We start from the raw sequence: 18,808 nt of genomic DNA on the forward strand, positions 1-18,808 counted from the left end.
GGGGCTGTCCCAGGCACTGCAGGACGTCAGCAGCACCCTGGCCTCTACACACCCGGTGCCAGGAGTATCCTACAAGCGATGACAACCAAAATGTCTCCAGGCACTGCCAAATGTCCCCTGGGGCCAGTGAGAACCGCTGGCCTAGAATCAGATATTTCTGGAGAGAAGGTGTGAAAATGTCCAGGAGTGAATGGAGTATTTGACAATGAGCATGTGTTACATTTATAATTAAAAACATTGAAGAGCAAAGTGAATGGGGAGGCGTAGGTATTAGTTTTATTCGTGAGTTCTTGCAATTTTTTTTGTGAATCTTTCAGACAGTGAATGAACTGAATGCTTGAGAAAGTGTGTAGCAGCAATAATACTCTAATAATATCTTAGTTTACAGGATGACAGTTTCAGTTGGTGCAGCCTGGGTGTCTCAGCCCCTGCACGCACGGGTTAGAGGTGACCTCAGCTGCCCCATGTCTGGGCCAGCCCCACCCTCCCTGCACAACTGCCCTGCCCACTCCACTCCTGGACAGTCTTCTAGCAGGATTTTGCCAGATACTGGGAATTACTACAAATAATAGTTTTCCCCGAGTAGTGCTATAAAATGCTCACTTTTCTTTGTTTTCGTGCCTGAGATCCCTCCAGTTTCAGATGGATTTGGGTACAAAACTCTGCCCCTGGATCACCTGAGGCAGGAGTTTGAGACCAGCTTGGCCAACATGGTGAAACCTTATCTACTAAAAATACAAAAAAATTAGCCGGGTGTGGTGGCAGGTGCCTGTCATCCCAGTTACTTGGGAGGTTGAGGCAGAAGAATTGCTTGAACTCAGGAAGCGGAGGTTGCAGCGAGCCAAGATTGCACCATTGCACCCAGCCTGGGTGATAGAGAGAGAGACTCTGTCTCAAAAAAGAAAGAAAGAAAAAAAGACTCTGCCCTCATCTTAATTTTTTTGTTGTAGAGACAGGATCTCACTATGTTGCCCAGGCTGGTCTCAAACTCCTGGGCTCAGTCGATCTTCTCACTTCAGCCTCCCAAAGTGCTGGGATTACAGACATGAGGCTCCGTGCTCAGCAAGACCCTCCCTTTAAAAAAATGCAAATACTGGCTGGCCATGGTGGCTTATGCCTGTAATCCCAGCACTTTGGGAGGCTGGGGTAGGAGGATCGATTGAGCCCAGGAGTTTGAGACCAGCCTGACCAACATGGTGAGACCCGGTATCTACTGAAAATACAAAAATTAGCCAAGCGTGGTGGCAGATGCCTGTAATCCCAGCTACTCAAGAGGCTGAGGCACGAGAATTGCTTGAACCCGGGAGGTGGAGGTTGCAGTGAGCCGAGATTGCGTCACTGCACTCCAGCCTGGGTGACAGAGCGAGACTCCATCTCAAAACAGAAAACAAAAAACAAAAGAAACAAGCAAATACCTGGTAGGAGGCCCTGAGGGTGGACTCCTCAGTTGCCTAAACTGCATTGCAGGGATAAGTTCTTCGAGGAAGGGAGGGAGAATGGAATGGTCACTTTAGAGGGGACGATTGATAGGCAGCAGGGCAGGCTGCCACGGACAGTAAAGGCCACGGAGACCTGGAGGAGGGGCTCCAGGAGGCACAGAAAGGGGTTGCTAACTATTAACTGCACTCTAAGATTTTGCCAAAGACTGGCCTGGAGCCCAGGAAAGGGAAGAAGTCATTTGTCTTTTCTCTCCACTACCCTCGTGTGCCCCTCTGCCCTTAGGATGCGGAATTTAGTCAGAGCCGTTCATGTTAGAACTCAGTAGAATGGCAGCTGAACCCTGGGAGAGCACTGCCTATTCTGAGAAAGGCCTGCAATTGTGTCTTCACGATGCTTTTGCAAGACAGCCAAGGCAGGTATAATTTTCCTCAGCAAGGAAAAGGAGCCTGGGAGGTGTGCGCCGCCTGGCTGGCCACCCGGCTATTGGCAAAAGTGACCGTCGGGCTGCTGGCCCGGCCCCCGCCCGCCGTCCCTGGAGCACTCACGATGCGGTCCGGCGGCGGTGTGCTCCGGATAAAGCACTTGATCTGGCCCTTCTCGCCGTGGAGGGCGTGCTGGGTCTGGGTGCTGGAGATGATGGGGGGTCCTGTTGAGAAACAGCGTCCCATTAGGCACCCGGGAAGGGCACGTCCCTGCTGGCGCCCTCTTGGGTGGGTTCAGAAGCGTATGCATTAATCCAAGCATTCAGCAAACATTTGCCGAAGGCCTGCATGTGCAAGGTAAAGTGCAAGGTGGAGGACTCAGAGATAAATTAGGCATTCGGTCGTAAACCTCTCAAGGGATCATGAGCGAATGCTTCTAAGTCAGAATCCCCAGAAGATATAAATAACTGTAATAAAAGGTGGTGAGTGTTAGTACCACAGGAGTGGTGCAGATAAAGTGCTAACCGACTTCAGAGGAGAGAGAATAATTCTATCTGGCGGACGGGGAAAGCTTTAGGGAGGAGGTGGTAAGCCTGGGAGAGGGTGGGGAGGTGTCTGGATGAAGGAAGGCTCCCCTGCCTCAGCCAGCGGCACCCCTGCAAGCCATTCCTCAGACACCCAGTAGAGGGCGCCCTTACCTAACAAACGGGAGGTCCTCGGCCAGCCGGGCGAAAGGGAAGAAATGGTTGCGGTCCCTCTCCTAAGGGCGGGAATCACCCTGGACGGGTGGAATGCATGCGCTGGCCGTGTTCACAGCCCCCCTCCCACCTGTGTCTCAGGAGGTCCTGCAGTTCCTCACCTTGTCTGCCTCCACGTCCATACCCAGACTGCCCAAGTGAGGCCATGGCTCCCAAACTGACCCCAATATTATCATATCACAGAGTGTGGCACATGTTTATGGGTGTCAGGTTCTGAGAGCGCCTGTCTCATTCACCACATTGCACAGTCAAGAGAGTCCACCTGGTGGAGGGGAGCCTGTTCCCCAGCGCCTCCTGTCCAGTTCCGCCTGTCACCTAACCCAAGTCTTTCCCATGCGACGCCTGCCTGGCGGTGAAAGACAAAAGAAGGAGCAGCTAGTTTAGCCTTGGCTCTGCTGGCTTCCTGGCTGGGCTGGGTGGTTGAAAGATGGGTGTAGGGATGGAAACTGTCATGCTCCCTTTCTAATCCGTGGGGTCACAGTTGGGACTTAGAGGGTAGATACCAGAGGAAAGAGAGCTGGGAGCAACGCATCTGGAGAACAGGCAGAATTATGCAGGGAACAAAACAAAAATTGCTGCAAACATAATTGCTGTTTATTAGCCACCTTAATTAAAGCAGATTTGCATTTCTATGAGTAGCTCTCAGCCAAAGGAGAAAAGGTACTGTAGACACTCCGGTGACTTCTGTTCAGTTTGAGAAGGCAAAAGGGCTTGGGGCAGCATGAGGTGGGTGTGGGGGACTCTCCCGGGCTTTAGGAATGGGCTGAGCGCTGCCCTCCTTCCTAAAAATCCTTCAGCTCCAACAGGTCTAGGACCCAAAGAGATGAGGAGATTGATGGTTTAGGAACTGGATGGTGCTTTGTTTTATTGCTGGACTAAAAGGTGATGATACTATAAAACCTCTTCTGGTCAGGTGCGGTGGCTCACACCTATAAACCCAGCACTTTGGGAGGCCGAGGTGGGCAGATCACAAGGTCAGGAGTTCGAGACCAGCCTGGCCAATATGGTGAAACCCTGTCTGTACTAAAAATACAAAAATTAGCCGGGCATGGTGGCGGGCGCCTGTAGTCCCAGCTACTTGGGAGGCTGAGGCAGGAGAATTGCTTGAACCTGGGAGGTGGAGGTTGCAGTGAGCCGAGATCGCGCCACTGCGTTCCAGCCTGGGCGACAGAGCCAGACTCCGTCTCAAAAAAAAAAAAAAAACCCAACACACACACACAAAACCTTTTCCTTGTGCTTCCCAGGAGCTAGGACTTCCCTGAGGGGTTTTCAGGATTCTAAAAGCCATCATCAAATGCATCTGCTTCTTAAAAGAAAACTAAAACCAGAATAAAGGGAAATAGGGTGAGGGTTAGTAAGATTTCTCTCCCCTTCCTGCAGATACCTGATTTGAGCCAAATCAGTTGAGGTCTGTGCCAATTTCTTTCCCAAAGGACTGCTGTGCTGGCCAGCAGTTGTCCAAGGCTGGGATTTGTCACAATAAAAACCTGATCTCATTTGAACGCTTTCATATCACCAGCTCCCTCCAGCCCATGCCCGGTCCCATCCACTGGGCTTCACCCTCCCTCTGCGTGCTCTGCTGAAGCAGGGACAGACAGTTCACCTCCTGGCGGGTCTGGTGCGCTCCTCTCTGGGGCCACTGAACTCATCCCCCTGCCTCTAGGTGTGTGAGGCCACCCTAGTCCAGAAATAAACGAGCAGCTTCTTTGCTTCCCTCCAATCCCTTCAGCTTTTCTCTGCCTGGAAGCCTCGGGGAGCTTGCGCTGGCAGGGGCGGAGGCAGAGGAGGGGAGAGAAAGAGACCTAGAGAGTGCAGATTCAACCTTGGTCAGCGCCGGGGCCCGGGTTTCAGTGCCCTCCCCGTCCAAGAGAAATGTCCCTCCAGGTCTGTATTCCCCAAGGGGCATTCTCTCCTCAAGAAATCTCTTTAAATCTCCCTTGGAAATGTCTGAACGTCTAAAGTGACAGCAGATGTCAGCTCCTCCTTTATCCACCTGCTTTTCCCCAGAAACGCCACTGCTCATTTAATGCTCCAGGCTTGGGGGCCCTGGAGTGAGTGAGTGAGTGTGAGGGTCCCGGGCTGGCTGGTCATAGGGCCAGCAGAGCAGAGCCAGCTGCAGGCACGGACAGCCTGACTTCCGAGCGCCCTGGCTGGCGCGGGCTGTGTGGAGGGCCACTGATTTCACTGGGGCCTGGAGCTCTGAGCCGCGTGTCAGACACCTGCGCTGAAAGGAAAAGGCTGCAGCCTGTGTTGCCATGGATATACGGAGGCACGATCAGATGCTGTTATTTTTAGCCCTGCAGTGCCAATTTATTGGTGGCATCCTGGGGACACGCAGGAAAGGCAGGAGGGCTCCGAGTCAGGGCTCTGCCAGGACAGGTGGCTGTGAACGTGCTGGGCTCTGTGTAGACTCAGCCTCCCTTGGGGGCTGCCACGACTCTGGGGTGGGGGGAGAGGAATGGAAATGCAGGGCGGTGTGCGGGGAGCTGGTGAATGCAGACAGCAGAGAGGTATGGCTGAGGAGACACCAAGCTGGTTTTGGTTTTCTAGCGAAGGGGAGAATAGATGAGGCCATCAGCAGGTGGCTTTCTGGGTAGAGAGGAAACTGAAGCCCACTGAGCTAATTTGGAGACCTCAGGAGGGCCCTGCTCTGGGGCCAGGACCCAGATGCCCTGCAAATGTTGGTGGCTCAGTTCCTGCAGGGGCCCAGAGCTTTAGGGTTTTTGATCTGAGTCAGGCTATGGTGGGCAAAGGGGCCTCCCAAAGGGCGGTGGGCATGACAGAGGTGAGGGCGGAGCATTCAGAAACAGCAGAGAAGTCGAACTGGCAGCTTTGCTTTTTGCCTGTGGGCAAAGCACCGGATAGGGCAGGGACGTCTGCATTTGCGTCCTGGTGCCACAGCCTTCTTGGGTCTGGCCTGAGCCAGGCCCAGCTTCTCCATGACTGTCTACATGCCATCATCCAGGCCTGGTGTGATGCCCTTGTCTCTACATATTTCATGTAATAGTCATTCATCTACTAACTCCCACCGTGAAAATACTCCCCTGCTGCAATTATTTTTATTGTATATAATAAGACATGCTCCCTGCCCTCAAGGGGGCCCCTGAACACGTGGCCTTGTGGAGATGGTGACAGGGCTCCCTGGCTGGGTGACTCACATGCAACCGGAAGAGGCTGATCAGGAGCTGCAGAGATGCTCTCTTAAATTCTCATGGGGCCAGGAGAGGTGGCTCACACCTATAATCCCCGCCCTTTGGGAGGCCGAGGCAGGTGGCTCACTTGAGGTTAGGAGTTGGAGACCAGCCTGGCCAACGATGGTGAAACCCTGTCTCTACTAAAAATACAAAAATTAGCTGGGCATAGTGGCACGTGCCTGTAGTCCCAGCTACGCAGGAGGGTGAGGTTGCAGTGAGCTGAGATCATGTCACTGCATTCCAGTCTGGACAACAGAGCGAGACTCCATCTCAAAAAAAAAAAAAAAAAAAAAACAAACTCATGGGCCAAGGCCATGGTGAGTGGATGAAAGAGTAGATACGCTGGTCACCTAGTGACCTCTGATGCTTTTTGTCCTGGCCAGGATAAAATTCATCACCCACCACTCTTAGGGCTGAGACCCCTTCATAGGTAACAAACAAAAAGAGAGGTGACTAGAAAACTATCCAGGCCCTTCCTGCCTTGGCCTGGGTCTGACAGGGAATCCAGGAGGTGGACCTAATTGCTGTCTACCCATAGTTGGAGGACAGCAAAGCCCAGAGCCAGTGACAGCTCCTTTGGGGCAATGCCTGGTGCCAAGATACCTGAGGTCCTTCTTCCCTCCCTCAGGCCTGGCTCACCCCAGCGAGGGTCTTACCATTGACGGTCAGGGTCACCTCTCTCTCCCCGGCTCCCACACGGGGCACCACAGCCCGGCACACGTACTTGCCCGCGTCCTCCTGGCGCACGGATTTGAGGGTCAGTGTCTTCTCATTGCTCAGGACCTAGGAGAATTGGCAGGCTCAGACGCCAAGAGCAGGCGGAGGGGTGCGCTCCGTCTCTGGGAACAAGGCAGCTGAGAGGCTGGCCTGGGGTAACTGACGCAGTCTCCGGCATCTCAGTAGGAAGCAAGGTGGGGAGGGAAGAGGCCAAAAGTTTCCTGGCCCAAACAATGCCTGTGGCTGTACAGAGGAGAATCCACCAGCAGAGAGGCCGCCCCATGTGGCTGCGTATGTTGCACCCCAGGCGCAGCCCTGTGGGCTGGGGGCATGTGGGGGCACATGTGCCGGAGGAGGGGGATGCCTGCCTGGGGACTTCCAGGTTTCCTCCTACAGGAACCTCCCTGCACCTGCGGTGGCTTCTCCTCTCCCAGGCTAGCCATGGGTGACATGATGCTACAGCTGAACTTCTCTGAGGGCCCCTGGACCTGTTTTCAGAGTCATTTTCAGGATCCCTTTGGGATATAGCTTGGAGTGATGAAAACAGGTGGTCTGCGTTTGAATCCCGGCTCCAGCAGTGAACACCTGTGTCTCTTTGGTCAGTTACTTATCTTCTCAGATGCTCCCTTTCTGTCTATGTATGGGGCCTGGTAGGATAATGCAGTGTCTGCTACATAACAGGCCACACAAAGGTTGCTTTCCTTCTGGTCCCCCTGCTTCCCTACCCAAGGCTCTCCCTGTTCCTTCCTATGTGAGGACACCTGACAATCTCTCATGCACTGAAGAATACATACGTCTTAAAAGAGGAACACAAAGGCTGGGCATGGTGGCTCATGCCTGTAATCCCAGCACTTTGGGAGGCCGAGGTGGGCGGATCACCTGAGGTTGGGAGTTTGAGACCAGCGTGACCAACATGGAGAAACCCTGTCTCTACTAAAAATACAAAATTAGCTGGGCGTGGTGGCCCGTGCCCATAGTCCCAGCTACTCAGGAGGCTGAGGCAGGAGAATCTCTTGAACCCGGGAGGTGGAGGTTGTGGTGAGCCAGGATCACACCATTGCACTCCAGCCTGGGCAACAACAGCAAAACTCCATCTCAAAAAAAAAAAAAAAAAAAAAAAGGAAGACAAGAAAGTGAAGCCCAAGTCCAAGGCTAAAGGGTGGCTTTATTTGGGGGAAGATTAAAAGGCTCTTTCTTTCTTTCTCTTTCTTTCTTTCTTTCTTTCTTTCTTTCTTTCTTTCTTTCTTTCTTTCTTTCTTTCTTTTCTTTCTTCCTTTCTTCCTTTCTTCCTTTCTTCCTTTCTTCCTTTCTTTCCTTTTTCTTTCCTTCCTTTCCTTCTTTTTTTTTTTTTCCCAAGGTCTTGCTATGTTGCCCAGGCTGGATTTCAACTCTTGAGCTCATGTGATCCTCCCACTTCAGCCTCCTGAGTAGCTGGGACTACAGGTGTGTACCACTGTGGCCGCTTGAAAAGCCTTTCTAGTGCCTTCCCTCCCAGCACATTGGTGACCACCTGCTTTTCTTATAAGGTTTAGGACAGGGCAAGACTGCAATGGCTGAATGTGCTCAGGGTGAGACAGGCACATGAGGGTGCCTGGGTTCCCCCTCCTCTTTCTGGGATCTTTCTCCCTGTGGCTTACACTGGAGGCTGACTCCCCCAATCTAACAGTGAGAGGGGCCTGGGCAGCAGTTTCTTCTTGCTCCGCTGTCCCCCACCCCCTGCTAGGGGTGCCCCGAGGTCTGAGCTGCAGACTCACCACTCCGGAGCCCCGCTTCATCCAGACGATGGTCAGGGATGGGTTGCCGGTCCAGGCGCAGCTGAAGATGGCATCAGAGCCCAGATCCACGAGCAAGGATTGGGGTTCTGTGGTCATCCGGGGCCCAACTGCGATGTGAGGAAGAAGGAGACAGGTTCAGGTGGGTGGGGAGCTCTGGGATCCTTCTTGCTGCTGCCTCCTTTTCCCTCCAGGCCTTGACTGGGGGAAGGGAGGCAGTGGGATACTTGTGCCACCTCATTCACTTCCATTTTAGTCCTATGCCTGGGCAGGGTCTGGGGGCTGGGAGTGGGACTCAGGAAGTCAGGAGGAGACCCCTCTCCCCGAGGCTTCGCCTCTCTTGGGCCCATGGAGGTGGTCGGCAGCCTGGGAAGAAGGTGCTGGGGACCAGGTTCTGCCTGGATCTGCCCCCAGGGCTCTCATCCCCTTCCCTCTATCTGGATCACGCCCGGTGCCAGAAAGTTGCGGAAGCCCCTCCATCCCAGAGGCGGGCAGGGGCCCTCCTCCTGCCCTGGGAATCTGAGCCCTTGAGGTCTTCATGCCTCTGCCTTCAAGGTAGCTCCCATCTCCTCCAGCCTCAGCCTTCATGACCTGGAATCGAGTGACTGGTGCACCTCTGGGGTGGGATGGGGGCTCTGAGATGCAGGGTGATGGAGGCAGGGCTCTCGTGACCCGCGCCTCCTCCCCCAGGGTTTCCCACCCGGTGCTCTCAGGCCACCCTCCTATTCCAGCCGTTCCAGCCTCCGTGTCACCCCCACTGCAGTAGAGCAGCCCTGGGTTCCACTTCCGACCCCTCTCCTAAGCATTAAAGAGCTGAATGCAGGCTCCTCTCCACCTTCCCCAGCATGTCTGGAGCCTCCTGTAGACCAAGCTTGGTCTACACAGTGGGGACTGTGGGGGGATTCCAGGCCCAGGGTCCAACCGTGGCCAGGCAGGCCTCAGAGAGCTCCTTCCAGGGAGCAGACAGAGCCTGAAGCCTGGTGCCAGGAGACTGGGATTAGTCCCCTGATGTAAAAAGGGAGTAACAGCACTTTCTTTGGAGGCTTCAAGGGAGAGGTGGAGGGTCAGATTTTTTAAAGTTTGTAAAAGCAAGTTTAAAACTGTAAGGGGCAGTGTATGTGCTAAGGATGCTTGTTTTGAACACATCCAGCCAGCTAGTCCATGGCAATGGGCTCCCTTGCTGTGGGTCCCTGCCGGACTTCCAGTGAAAAAGAGGGGATGGGCCAGGTGCGGTGGCTCATGCCTGTAATCCCAGCACTTTGGGAGGCCGAGGCGGGTAGATCACGAGGTCAGGAGATCGAGACCATCCTGGCCAACATGGTGAAACTGTCTCTATTAAAAATGAAAACATTATCTGGGCACGGTGGCAAGTGCCTGTAGTCCCAGCTACAGCTACTCGGGAGGCTGAGGCAGGAGAATCTCTTGAACCAGGGAGTTGGAGGTTGCAGTGAGCAGAGATCTCGTCACTGCGCTCCAGCCTGGCGGCAGAGTGAGACTATCTCAAAAAAAAAAAAAAAAAAGAAACAAAAAGAAAAATAAGGTACGTCCATGAGTCCCCTCAGTGGAAGGCAGTGGAATGTGTGGATGGGCAATGGATTTGGTCATTGCCCGGGTTCAGTTCTCATTCGGCCACCTACTGTGTGACCTCAGACCTCCATCTCCTCATTCAGATGATGAGAATAATAATATCTATCCATGATGGCTTGCATGCTTGTGCCCCCTGTCAACCCTGCACTTCATAAGTTGAAATCCTCGCCCCTGTGGGATGATAGTAGGAGGAGGAGCTTTGCAGGGGTGGGGGGTTGGGGGGTTAGATCATGAGAGTGGAGCCCTCATGATGAGATTAGTGCCCTTGGAATAAAGGTTCCAAGAGCTTGCTTCTCTCTTCCTCTCTGCCATGGGATGCCACAGCAAGAGGGCAGCTGCCTGCAAGCCAGGAAGGGAGTCCCCACCAGAACCCACCATGATGGCACCCTGATTTCAGCCATTGAAGCCACCGAGTCTATGATAACGTGTCATAGCAGCCCCAGCCAAGACCCTGACTCATGGGGTCATGATGGGGATCGAAATAAACATGAAACACCGCACAAAGCAGCTTTTTGTCGAGTGCAAAGCATCCTACGCTCATGACACATGAAGCTTGTGTTGTGTGCAATGAACCTAGCCCTGGTTTCTCCAGCTCTAAGCAGAAGCCAGCAGATGCCTGCTCGCCTGGGGAAGCCTGCACCACTGCACTCACAGTAGACGTCAACCGTGCGGCTGAGGTTAGTGCTGCCCAGGGCGTTGGTCACCTCGCAGGAGACGGGCTCTGAGAAGTACGTGTAGTCCACTGTGGTCCTGTACACCTCTCCAGATGCCTCCTTGATGATCTGGCCCCGCTTGGCCCACCTGCAACAAAGGCCAGGGCCTGATGTGGGCCTTGACTGGCAAGGCCAACCCTCTAGGAGCTGGACGCATCCATCCCATGGAAAAATGAGGCCTGGGTTGGGTGGCAAGTGGGGAGTCCTCTGGGGTCTGTCAAGGGGAATCTTCACAGAGGGGCTACTTCAAGGGCTCAGAAAGAGTTGGTTTTGCTCCCACCCAGGTGGTTGTGAAGGCAGTGGGCTTTGGTTTGTGGTCACCAGGCAGTCAGTGGCACTCAACAAGTGGGTTATTCTGGAGGGGGTGAGTTGATTACTCGGCTGGTGAGCCCATCTGCTGGCTAGACGATGGAAAATCCAACTGTCGGTGGGCAGACAGCTCGCTGTCCTGCTCTGAGCTGGATCATGGGCCCCTTTGGAAAAGAAGGAGGCCAAATCCATGACCTCAGAGGCCAGGGTCAAACGGAGCATGCCCATACATGCATGCTCATACGTGTGCACGAGCACACACACACACACACACACACTGACAAGGCGAGAAGCTGTAGGAGAGGTATGCTGTAGGGGCTCCATCTCCTGTCCAAACAGTGGACTACTAATACCCATCAGGAGGAGTGGCGTGAGCGAGTAGCCCTGGCTGCCCCTCTCTTTCCTCTTGACCAGCTCTCAGCTCTCCTGTCCTGTTCTGCCTCCTGCCTCCATGGGGCTGTGCATGGTGTCTCCTCGCTCCAGAAAGTCTTCCTAGTTTCTCTGGATGGCACTTACTCTTCTTCCTGCCCGGCCTCTGCCCTTGCAGCCTGGCTTTGCTCCTCTGAGGCAATGGCTCCATCAGCACTGGCTTGGTGAGAGGATGTGAGTCGGAAGGCTCTTTTATCGGCCAATCGGTACCACACAATAGGCGAGGACAGGAGGCCTCTGGCTTGCTTTGGATCTAGCTCTGGGGCAGTGACCCCTGTGTTAGACCAGTGACCCAGCAGCCTGCTGTGTGCAGAAAGCAACAGAGCCTCACAGGGGTGCACGTGTATACACGTGTATGTGTGTGCATGTGTGTGTTCATGTGAATGTGTGCATGTATCTGTGCACGTGTGCATATGAATGTGCATGTGTGAGTGTGCCTGTGTGTGCATGTGTGAGCATGTGCGTGTGTGCATGTGCATGTGTGCATGTGTACATATGTGAGTGTGTCCATGTGCATGTGTGCATGTGAGTATGTGCATGTGTGCACGTGCTTGTGTGCATGTGTCCATGTGCACGTGTGCAAGTATGTGTCTATGTGCACATGTGTGCGTGTCTATGTGCATGTGTGAGCATGTGTGAGTGTGCATGTGTGTGTGCACATGTCCATGTGCATCTGTGCATGTGTGAGTGTGGGCATGTGTGCATGTGTGAGCGTGTGCATGTGTGTCCATGTGCATGTGTACATGTGTGAGCATGTGCATGTGTGCATGTGTATGTGCATGTGTGTGCGTGTGTGCATGAGTGTGTGTGTGCATGTGCATGTGAGTGTGTGCATGTGAATGTGGGCATGTGTGAGTGTGTGCATGTGTGAATGTGGTCATGTGTGAGTGTGTGCCTGTGTGGGTGTATGCACGTGTGAGAGTGTGCATGTGTGTGTGCATGTGTGGGTGTGTGTATGCATGTGTACATGTGTAAGCATGTGTGCATGTGCATGTGTGTGTATGTGTGTCCATGTGCATGTGTGCATGTGTGTGTGTGCATGCGTGAGTGTGTGCATTAGTGAGTGTGTCCATGTGTGTGCATGTGTGTGCATATGTGAGTGTGACTGTGTGTGTGCATGTGTGTGTGTGTCCATTTGTGAGTGTGTGCATTGTGTGTGCATGTGTGTGTGCATATGTGTGTGACTGTGTGTGCATGTGTGAGTGTGTGCATGTGTGTATGTGTGAGTGTGATCGTGTGCATGTGTGCATATGTGAGTATGTGCATGTGTGCACGTGCTTGTGTGCATGTGTGTGTCCATGTGCACGTGTGCAAGTATGTGTGTCTATGTGCACATGTGTGCGTGTCTATGTTCATGTGTGAGCATGTGCATGTATGTGTGCATGTTTCCATGTGCATGTGTGCATGTGTGTGCACGTGTGAGTGTGCATGTGTGTGTGCACATGTCCATGTGCATCTGTGCATGTGTGAGTGTGGGCATGTGTGCATGTGTGAGCGTGTGCATGTGTGTCCGTGTGCATGTGTACATGTGTGAGCATGTGCATGTGTGCATGTGTGTGTGCATGTGTGTGCGTGTGTGCATGAGTGTGTGTGTGCATGTGAGTGTGTGCATGTGTGAATGTGGGCATGAGTGTGTGCATGTGTGAATGTGGTCATGTGTGAGTGTGTGCCTGTGTGGGTGTATGCATGTGTGTGTGCATGTGTGGGTGTGTGTATGCATGTGTACATGTGTAAGCATGTGTGCATGTGCATGTGTGTGTATGTGTGTCCATGTGCATGTGTGCATGTGTGAGTGTGTGCATGCGTGAGTGTGTGCATTAGTGAATGTGTCCATGTGTGTGCATGTGTGTGCATATGTGAGTGTGACTGTGTGTGTGCATGTGTGTGTCCATTTGTGAGTGTGTGCATTGTGTGTGCATGTGTGTGTGCATATGTGAGTGTGACCGTGTGTGCATGTGTGTATGTGTGAGTGTGATCGTGTGCATGTGTGTGTGCATGTGTGCATGTGTGTGTCCATGTACATGTGTGCATGTGTGGGCGTGTGCATGTGTGGGCGTGTGCATATGTGCGCATGTGTGCACGTGTGAGCGTGTGCATATGTGCGTGTGTGTGCATGCGTGGGCGTGTGCATGTGTGAGTGTGTGCATGTGTGAGCGTGTGCATGTGCATATGCATGTGAAGTTGGGGGCTTCCTTACGGATCTCCAGGGAGAGAGACTTCTCCGTTTCCCCTGGTTTAATCCTATTTTGAACAACATTCTTTTTTTGAAGCCACGGAACTTCTCTTCAGGCTCTTACAGTTGAAGTGTCTATGGGGAGTTTGTCTTTCTAGAGCTGCAGAGGCTCATTGCCTCCAGAAGCGTCACCCCGAAGCCACTGCTCCCTGGAACTGTAGTGTCTCTGCTCCCCTGCTTTGCCTCCTCTTTCTCTTATTCCTGGAGGCTTTCCTGGCACCACAGACGCTGTCTCTTGCCCTTCCCTCCATTAGCTTCTTGCCTCCGTCTGACCCATCCAGCCCCGAGAGACGACTGTTTCTTGGCATCAGACAGAACACCTAGGCTGGCACCAAGCAGTTGTTATTGCAAATTAATATTGGGTAATTATTAAGAACACAATTAATAATAACAATGTAGTTTAACAACAGAGCAAACCATAGCTCCCTTAGAGCTTAAGGAGCTTCCCAACAAACCATTATGAGTTATTCATGTGTCGTTTCAATCTCTAACTTTGATTTAATGACCAGACTTCTTAAGAGTCAGGCCGGCCCCTGCCTGCGGCAAATGAATTCAGTTCCAGGCACAGCTGGGGAAGTGTGTCCAGCCCCGCAGTTCCTTTTACCCTGCTGAGGCGAGGGGGCCAGGTGGTGGACGCAGCGGGAGGCCAGGCGGGCAGCTGGCTGGGCTGGGAGGGCAGGGAGCCCTGACTGCTCACAGCTGTGGGTGCCGGTCTGGGGCTGGAGGGGTTGGGCCCAGGTGATTGGGCCAAGCATGCGTCTTCCTCAGGGCTTCCTGGAGAAGCTCTCGCCCCTCCTCTCCTTCCAGGGCCCCTCACCAGGAGCATCACGGAGGGTGGAAGCCCCACCTGCTTGGCCCCAAGTAATCAGCAGAACTGCTGCTGGCTCAGGGCGCCAAGGTTCCCTGCCCTCCCTGTCCTCTCCTCTTATGGTGAGGGAGCCGGAGAAGGAAGAGGACGGGGGCCGCTGTCGGGGCTGAGTGCGCAGGAGCCCAAGCCAGGTCTTTTGGGGAGGTGCTTCTGGACCCGACAGAGCCGCCAGCTCACATCTCACCCAGCCAGTCTGTCTTCCCCTCCTGCACTGAAAAGCCCTCTGAGAGGTCCCTGCCAAAAGCACAGACACTCAAACCACTGCATCCACGCAGCTGGCCAAGGATCCAAGCCAAGAGCTAAAGAGTGAGTCCCGCCCCACCCTCTTCGCGCCTCTTCTGATTTTGGTGCAGTTTCTTCTTCCCTGTCATTCCTCTTCGTCTCCTCCCCTCTCCCCACCCACCTCCCCCCGACTCACTGTTGCTTCCCCACTGTGCTTCCCCACCTCTCCCAGCCCTTCTGAAAGTGGAGTCAGCTTAAGCCTCTCCCAATCAATGTCTAATTTGGTCTGAACAAATGTAAGAGGATTAATTATTTATATCACAGAATCAGGGGGCCTGGCGTGTCACAGCCGCCAGGTTGTCCTCAAATAGACCAAGGTTTCATCTCGGGTGGGGGGGCCACATCCTGCTATCTGCTGGGGAACACTGAGAGACTCTCAGAGGAAAGCGCCCCAAAGCACCTTGGGCTCCTGGTCCCTAGGAGCATCTGCAGTGACACCCCCATGCCACCCAGGCCTCCTTTCCAGGCACTGGGATGGAGGAGGGCGTTATCTCTAGTTTCAGAGATGACAGCCTCTTAGTGAGAGCAGGGAGGAAGCTATCAAGATGAATGAAAGTAAAGAAACAAAGTTTCCTGTAATCTTGTCAGTTAGGAAAAATCAATGTACTTATGTGACGAGATTTGCTTAGGGCTTTTCTTCTTGGATCCCAACATTGCATCTGAACACCCGGCTGCTTGGTGAGACCTTGCTGGAGTGAAGGGGCTGAGCGAGTGTGGGTGGGTGCAGGCGCCCACCACCTCCCCTCTCCGTGGCCCCTCCGCCTCCTCCCTTCCCAGGCACTCTGGCTCTCTGGCATTAACCTGGGGGCTGGAAGGGCTCCCTGAAAGCCTCTGGAGTCCTGGAGGCAGATGACCCCTCAGTGAGGTGTTCTTAGGGCGCTTCACTAATCAGAAGGCCATGAGGGAAGGTGACCAGGAAGAACTAGTGAGTCTCTGCAGGGCACCCTGCCCTCCCTGCCCCTCCCAGCTCCTGCTGGGTATAGAAGGGGCTGGCTGTGATACTGTGAGCTCCAGGGGAGTATGAAAGGGAGGACCCACAGGCCACCTGTAGCCCAGGGAAGCCTACATGTTATCTGCTTGTTCATTAACTTTTCAGCTTGCAAAAAACAAACTTTGGAATTATACAAAAGTTGCAAGAATAGTCCCATAAACTGCCACCCTCCCATCGCCCGGATTCGCCAGTTGTTAACATTTTCTCATACGTGCCTTGCGGTGACCTCTCCTCTCCTCCCACCTTCGCCTCCCTCCCATTATTGCAGTTCTGCTTTTTTGAGGTTGGTGACCCTGGGAATCAGGCCCAGCACTTGGTTTCCTGGGTGTTTGCTGTCCGGGTCAGTAGGCAGGTGTGGGTGGGGGAGGCAGGCCTGGGGGTGGAGGGGTCAGGTCCCAGGGCGTGCAGCCCTGCTGTCTGCCCAGCCTACCCATCACTAGGACCCCAGGTGACCAGAGCCTGGCAGTGAGGAGAAATGAAAGTCGAAAGTTGTGTGTCCTGGTCTCTGGGGTGCCTAACAGGCATTCTAAGGGCGGCTGTGAGGGTGAATGGGGTGCTTGCGGGGTGGTCTGTGGGTGTGAAGGGCTGCCCTGGGAAACTAGCATGACAGGTATTTTCTAGGCATGTTGTACCTGGTGTTTAGGGACCAGGAGCAGAGACCTGGGAGCAGACAGAGGAGAGAAGCTGAATTTGTACGGAGAAACCCAGGCCTGGCAGGTGCAGCGTGGAAGCCCAGGGCCAGGGAGTCTCTCTCATCGGGTGCCTCTCCTGTATCTTCAGTGGCTTCTGAATAGATGCCAGACCACAGCCAAACCAGACTTGCCCCCTGGACCTGGCTGGACCCACGTGATTCCGGGGAGCCTGGAGTCCTCGGCTCAGAAGGGACTCTGGAGGTCATCTGATCTTTCTTCTGACTCCAGTCAAGTGAATGGTTAAATTGGACAGGACAGATGGGTTTCATCCTATTTAAAAATATTCTTGGGGATAGGCACTCTGTGCTCTGCCTGGGTTTCTGACTCCAGTGCTGCTTAATTATGCACTCTGCAGGGAGCACCTCCTCATGTCCTACCTGAATCCCTGGCTGTCCCTGTGGCCCATTTCCTTCCATTCTGCCCGTGGGGGCCACACTGGCTCTTGTCTTCCCTGTTCTCCACTCCCCCAGGCCAGCTTATTTCCTAGGCTGGGACCATTAGCATCCTTGGCCTTTGCAGATGCTGTAGCTTAATGGCCGAGATCAATGGCAGAGGTGACACCTGGGCTCCACCACCAAGCCTATTCTGGTAGAAAGAGACCAGGCTGAGTCAGGGCCATGGCAAGGTCCACGTGGCACCCAAAAGGAGGTGAGTCTGACCTTAAGTGCCTCCAAGGTCACTTAGTCTCCTAGAGTCTTGTGCAGTGACAGTGCCCAGGCAGAAAGGCGCCCAGAGGAGCAGCCCTGTGTGTTTATTAGATCAGTCAGACACATCTAAGGAGCATCTGGTTTATGCCATGTGCTGTGCTACATGCTGAGAGCCATCAGTGACTAAATTGCAGTTCCTGCCTTCAAGAAGCTCTGTCACAAGGCAGAAACAAGTAAAACAAAAACAGTGATGCTTTGGCTGGGCATGGTGGCTCATGCCTGTAATCTCCCAGCACTTTGGGAGGCTGAGGCAGGTGGATCACGAGGTCAGGAGATTGAGACCATCCTGGCTAACACGGTGAAACCCTGTCTCTACTAAAAATACAAAAAAAAAAAAAAATTAGCTGGGCATGGTGGTGGGTGCCTGTAGTCCCAGCTACTTGGGAGGCTGAGGCAGGAGAATGATGTGAACCCGGGAGGCAGAGCTTGCAGTGAGCTGAGATCATGCCACTGCACTCCCGCCTGGGCGACAGAGCAAGACTCTGTCTCAAAACAAACAAACAAACAAACAAACAAACCAAACAGCGGTGCTTTTATCCGTGTTGTGAGCAAGAGACACACAGGGGCCATGAGTGTGTGTGATCCCGAATGCTCACTGGACCAGGCCGGGGCCCAGACATCCTGACCTACCCAGGTGAACCAGTTTGATGGGCACAAGACTAGAATGGAGGTTCTGATCTTGCTGCTTCTCCTGGTTGTTCTGTTTTTTTTTTTTTTTCCTGAGCCTCTTCCCCATGTTCGGAGTGTGGGATAAACAGGCTATTCAAGCAGAAGGTGTGAGGCCTGCTTTCTCCAGTGGAAGAGGGCATGTGCATGCGCAGAGGAGAGGAAGGGTCCACATGGCCAGCAGGCAGGCGGGTGCAAGGGGAAGGGAAGAAGGCTACTGGACATGCGATGTGGACCAGGCACACACTGCGGCCATGCTGAGGACCCTAAGTGACATCCCACGTGAGAGGCACGGGGGTAGGGGCCAGTGGCCAGGCCGGGCCCCCTCAGCAGTGACTCTCACCTGTACTGGGTGACAGCTGGGTTGGCCTTTGCAGAGCAGTGGAAAGTGACGACGTTGTCCTCCAGCACTGGCTGTGGCTCCACCGAGAGGTTGACCAGTGGGGGGTCTGCAGGGAGAGAAGAGTCACTTGTAGACCAGAGAAAGAACGGGGGCAGGGAGATCCTGGGCGACATGGAGGATAGAGCCAGAGACCCCACCACCCAGGGACCCTCAGAGCAGCCACCGCCCTGGTGGTCTCCAGGAGGTTGGGGGCCCATGGGAAATGCCTGCTTCAGACAGTCCTGTAGGTGGGAACAGGAGCTCGCCTTGGACTTGGGGCCTGGCGTGGGCATGAACCCTGAGCCAGGAAGCCTCAGGCTTGGGCCCAGGGGTTTCCCATCCTCCGACTTTTGGGTGGAACAAAATACTCCAGGAAGGACAGGTGGGAAGAGGGGTGCAGGGCAGAGAGGGGCACGTGGACACTCAGCCTCACTTCAGTGCAGACTGTCTTTGAAATGTCTGTTTATTATCTCTTTTCCGTAAAGGTTCTGAGGCATTTGTTAACTTGAAAGCGGCATTTACACCCTTTCATCAGCCTAATCATCTCCACTCAGTCCTGGCTGGTGGCGCACGGCCTCAGCTCCCCAGGCTGGGGCTCGCTTTCTCATTTGACATGAGAAGAAGCCAGGCTCTGAAGTGCTAAGTG

General features: G+C 53.8%; 1 protein-coding gene across 6 annotated transcripts in view; it reads right to left on the bottom strand.

Annotated features, from left to right (window-relative positions):
• KIRREL3 (kirre like nephrin family adhesion molecule 3) overlaps window positions 1-18,808 on the bottom strand; it is a 574,748-nt gene that overhangs the window by 14,925 nt on the left and 541,015 nt on the right. For all 6 annotated transcript variants that reach the window (XM_055273675.2, XM_055273678.2, XM_055273676.2 and 3 more), the window contains 5 exons: window positions 18,124-18,229; window positions 10,543-10,691; window positions 8,286-8,413; window positions 6,471-6,597; window positions 1,986-2,086 (listed from right to left, as the gene is read on the bottom strand). In XM_055273675.2, coding sequence (XP_055129650.1) covers window positions 1,986-2,086; window positions 6,471-6,597; window positions 8,286-8,413; window positions 10,543-10,691; window positions 18,124-18,229 — 611 coding nt within the window. The remainder of the gene's footprint in view (window positions 1-1,985; window positions 2,087-6,470; window positions 6,598-8,285; window positions 8,414-10,542; window positions 10,692-18,123; window positions 18,230-18,808) is intronic.

This window comes from Symphalangus syndactylus, chromosome 3, assembly GCF_028878055.3.
Source record: "Symphalangus syndactylus isolate Jambi chromosome 3, NHGRI_mSymSyn1-v2.1_pri, whole genome shotgun sequence".
Classification (NCBI taxonomy): Eukaryota; Metazoa; Chordata; class Mammalia; order Primates; family Hylobatidae; genus Symphalangus; species Symphalangus syndactylus.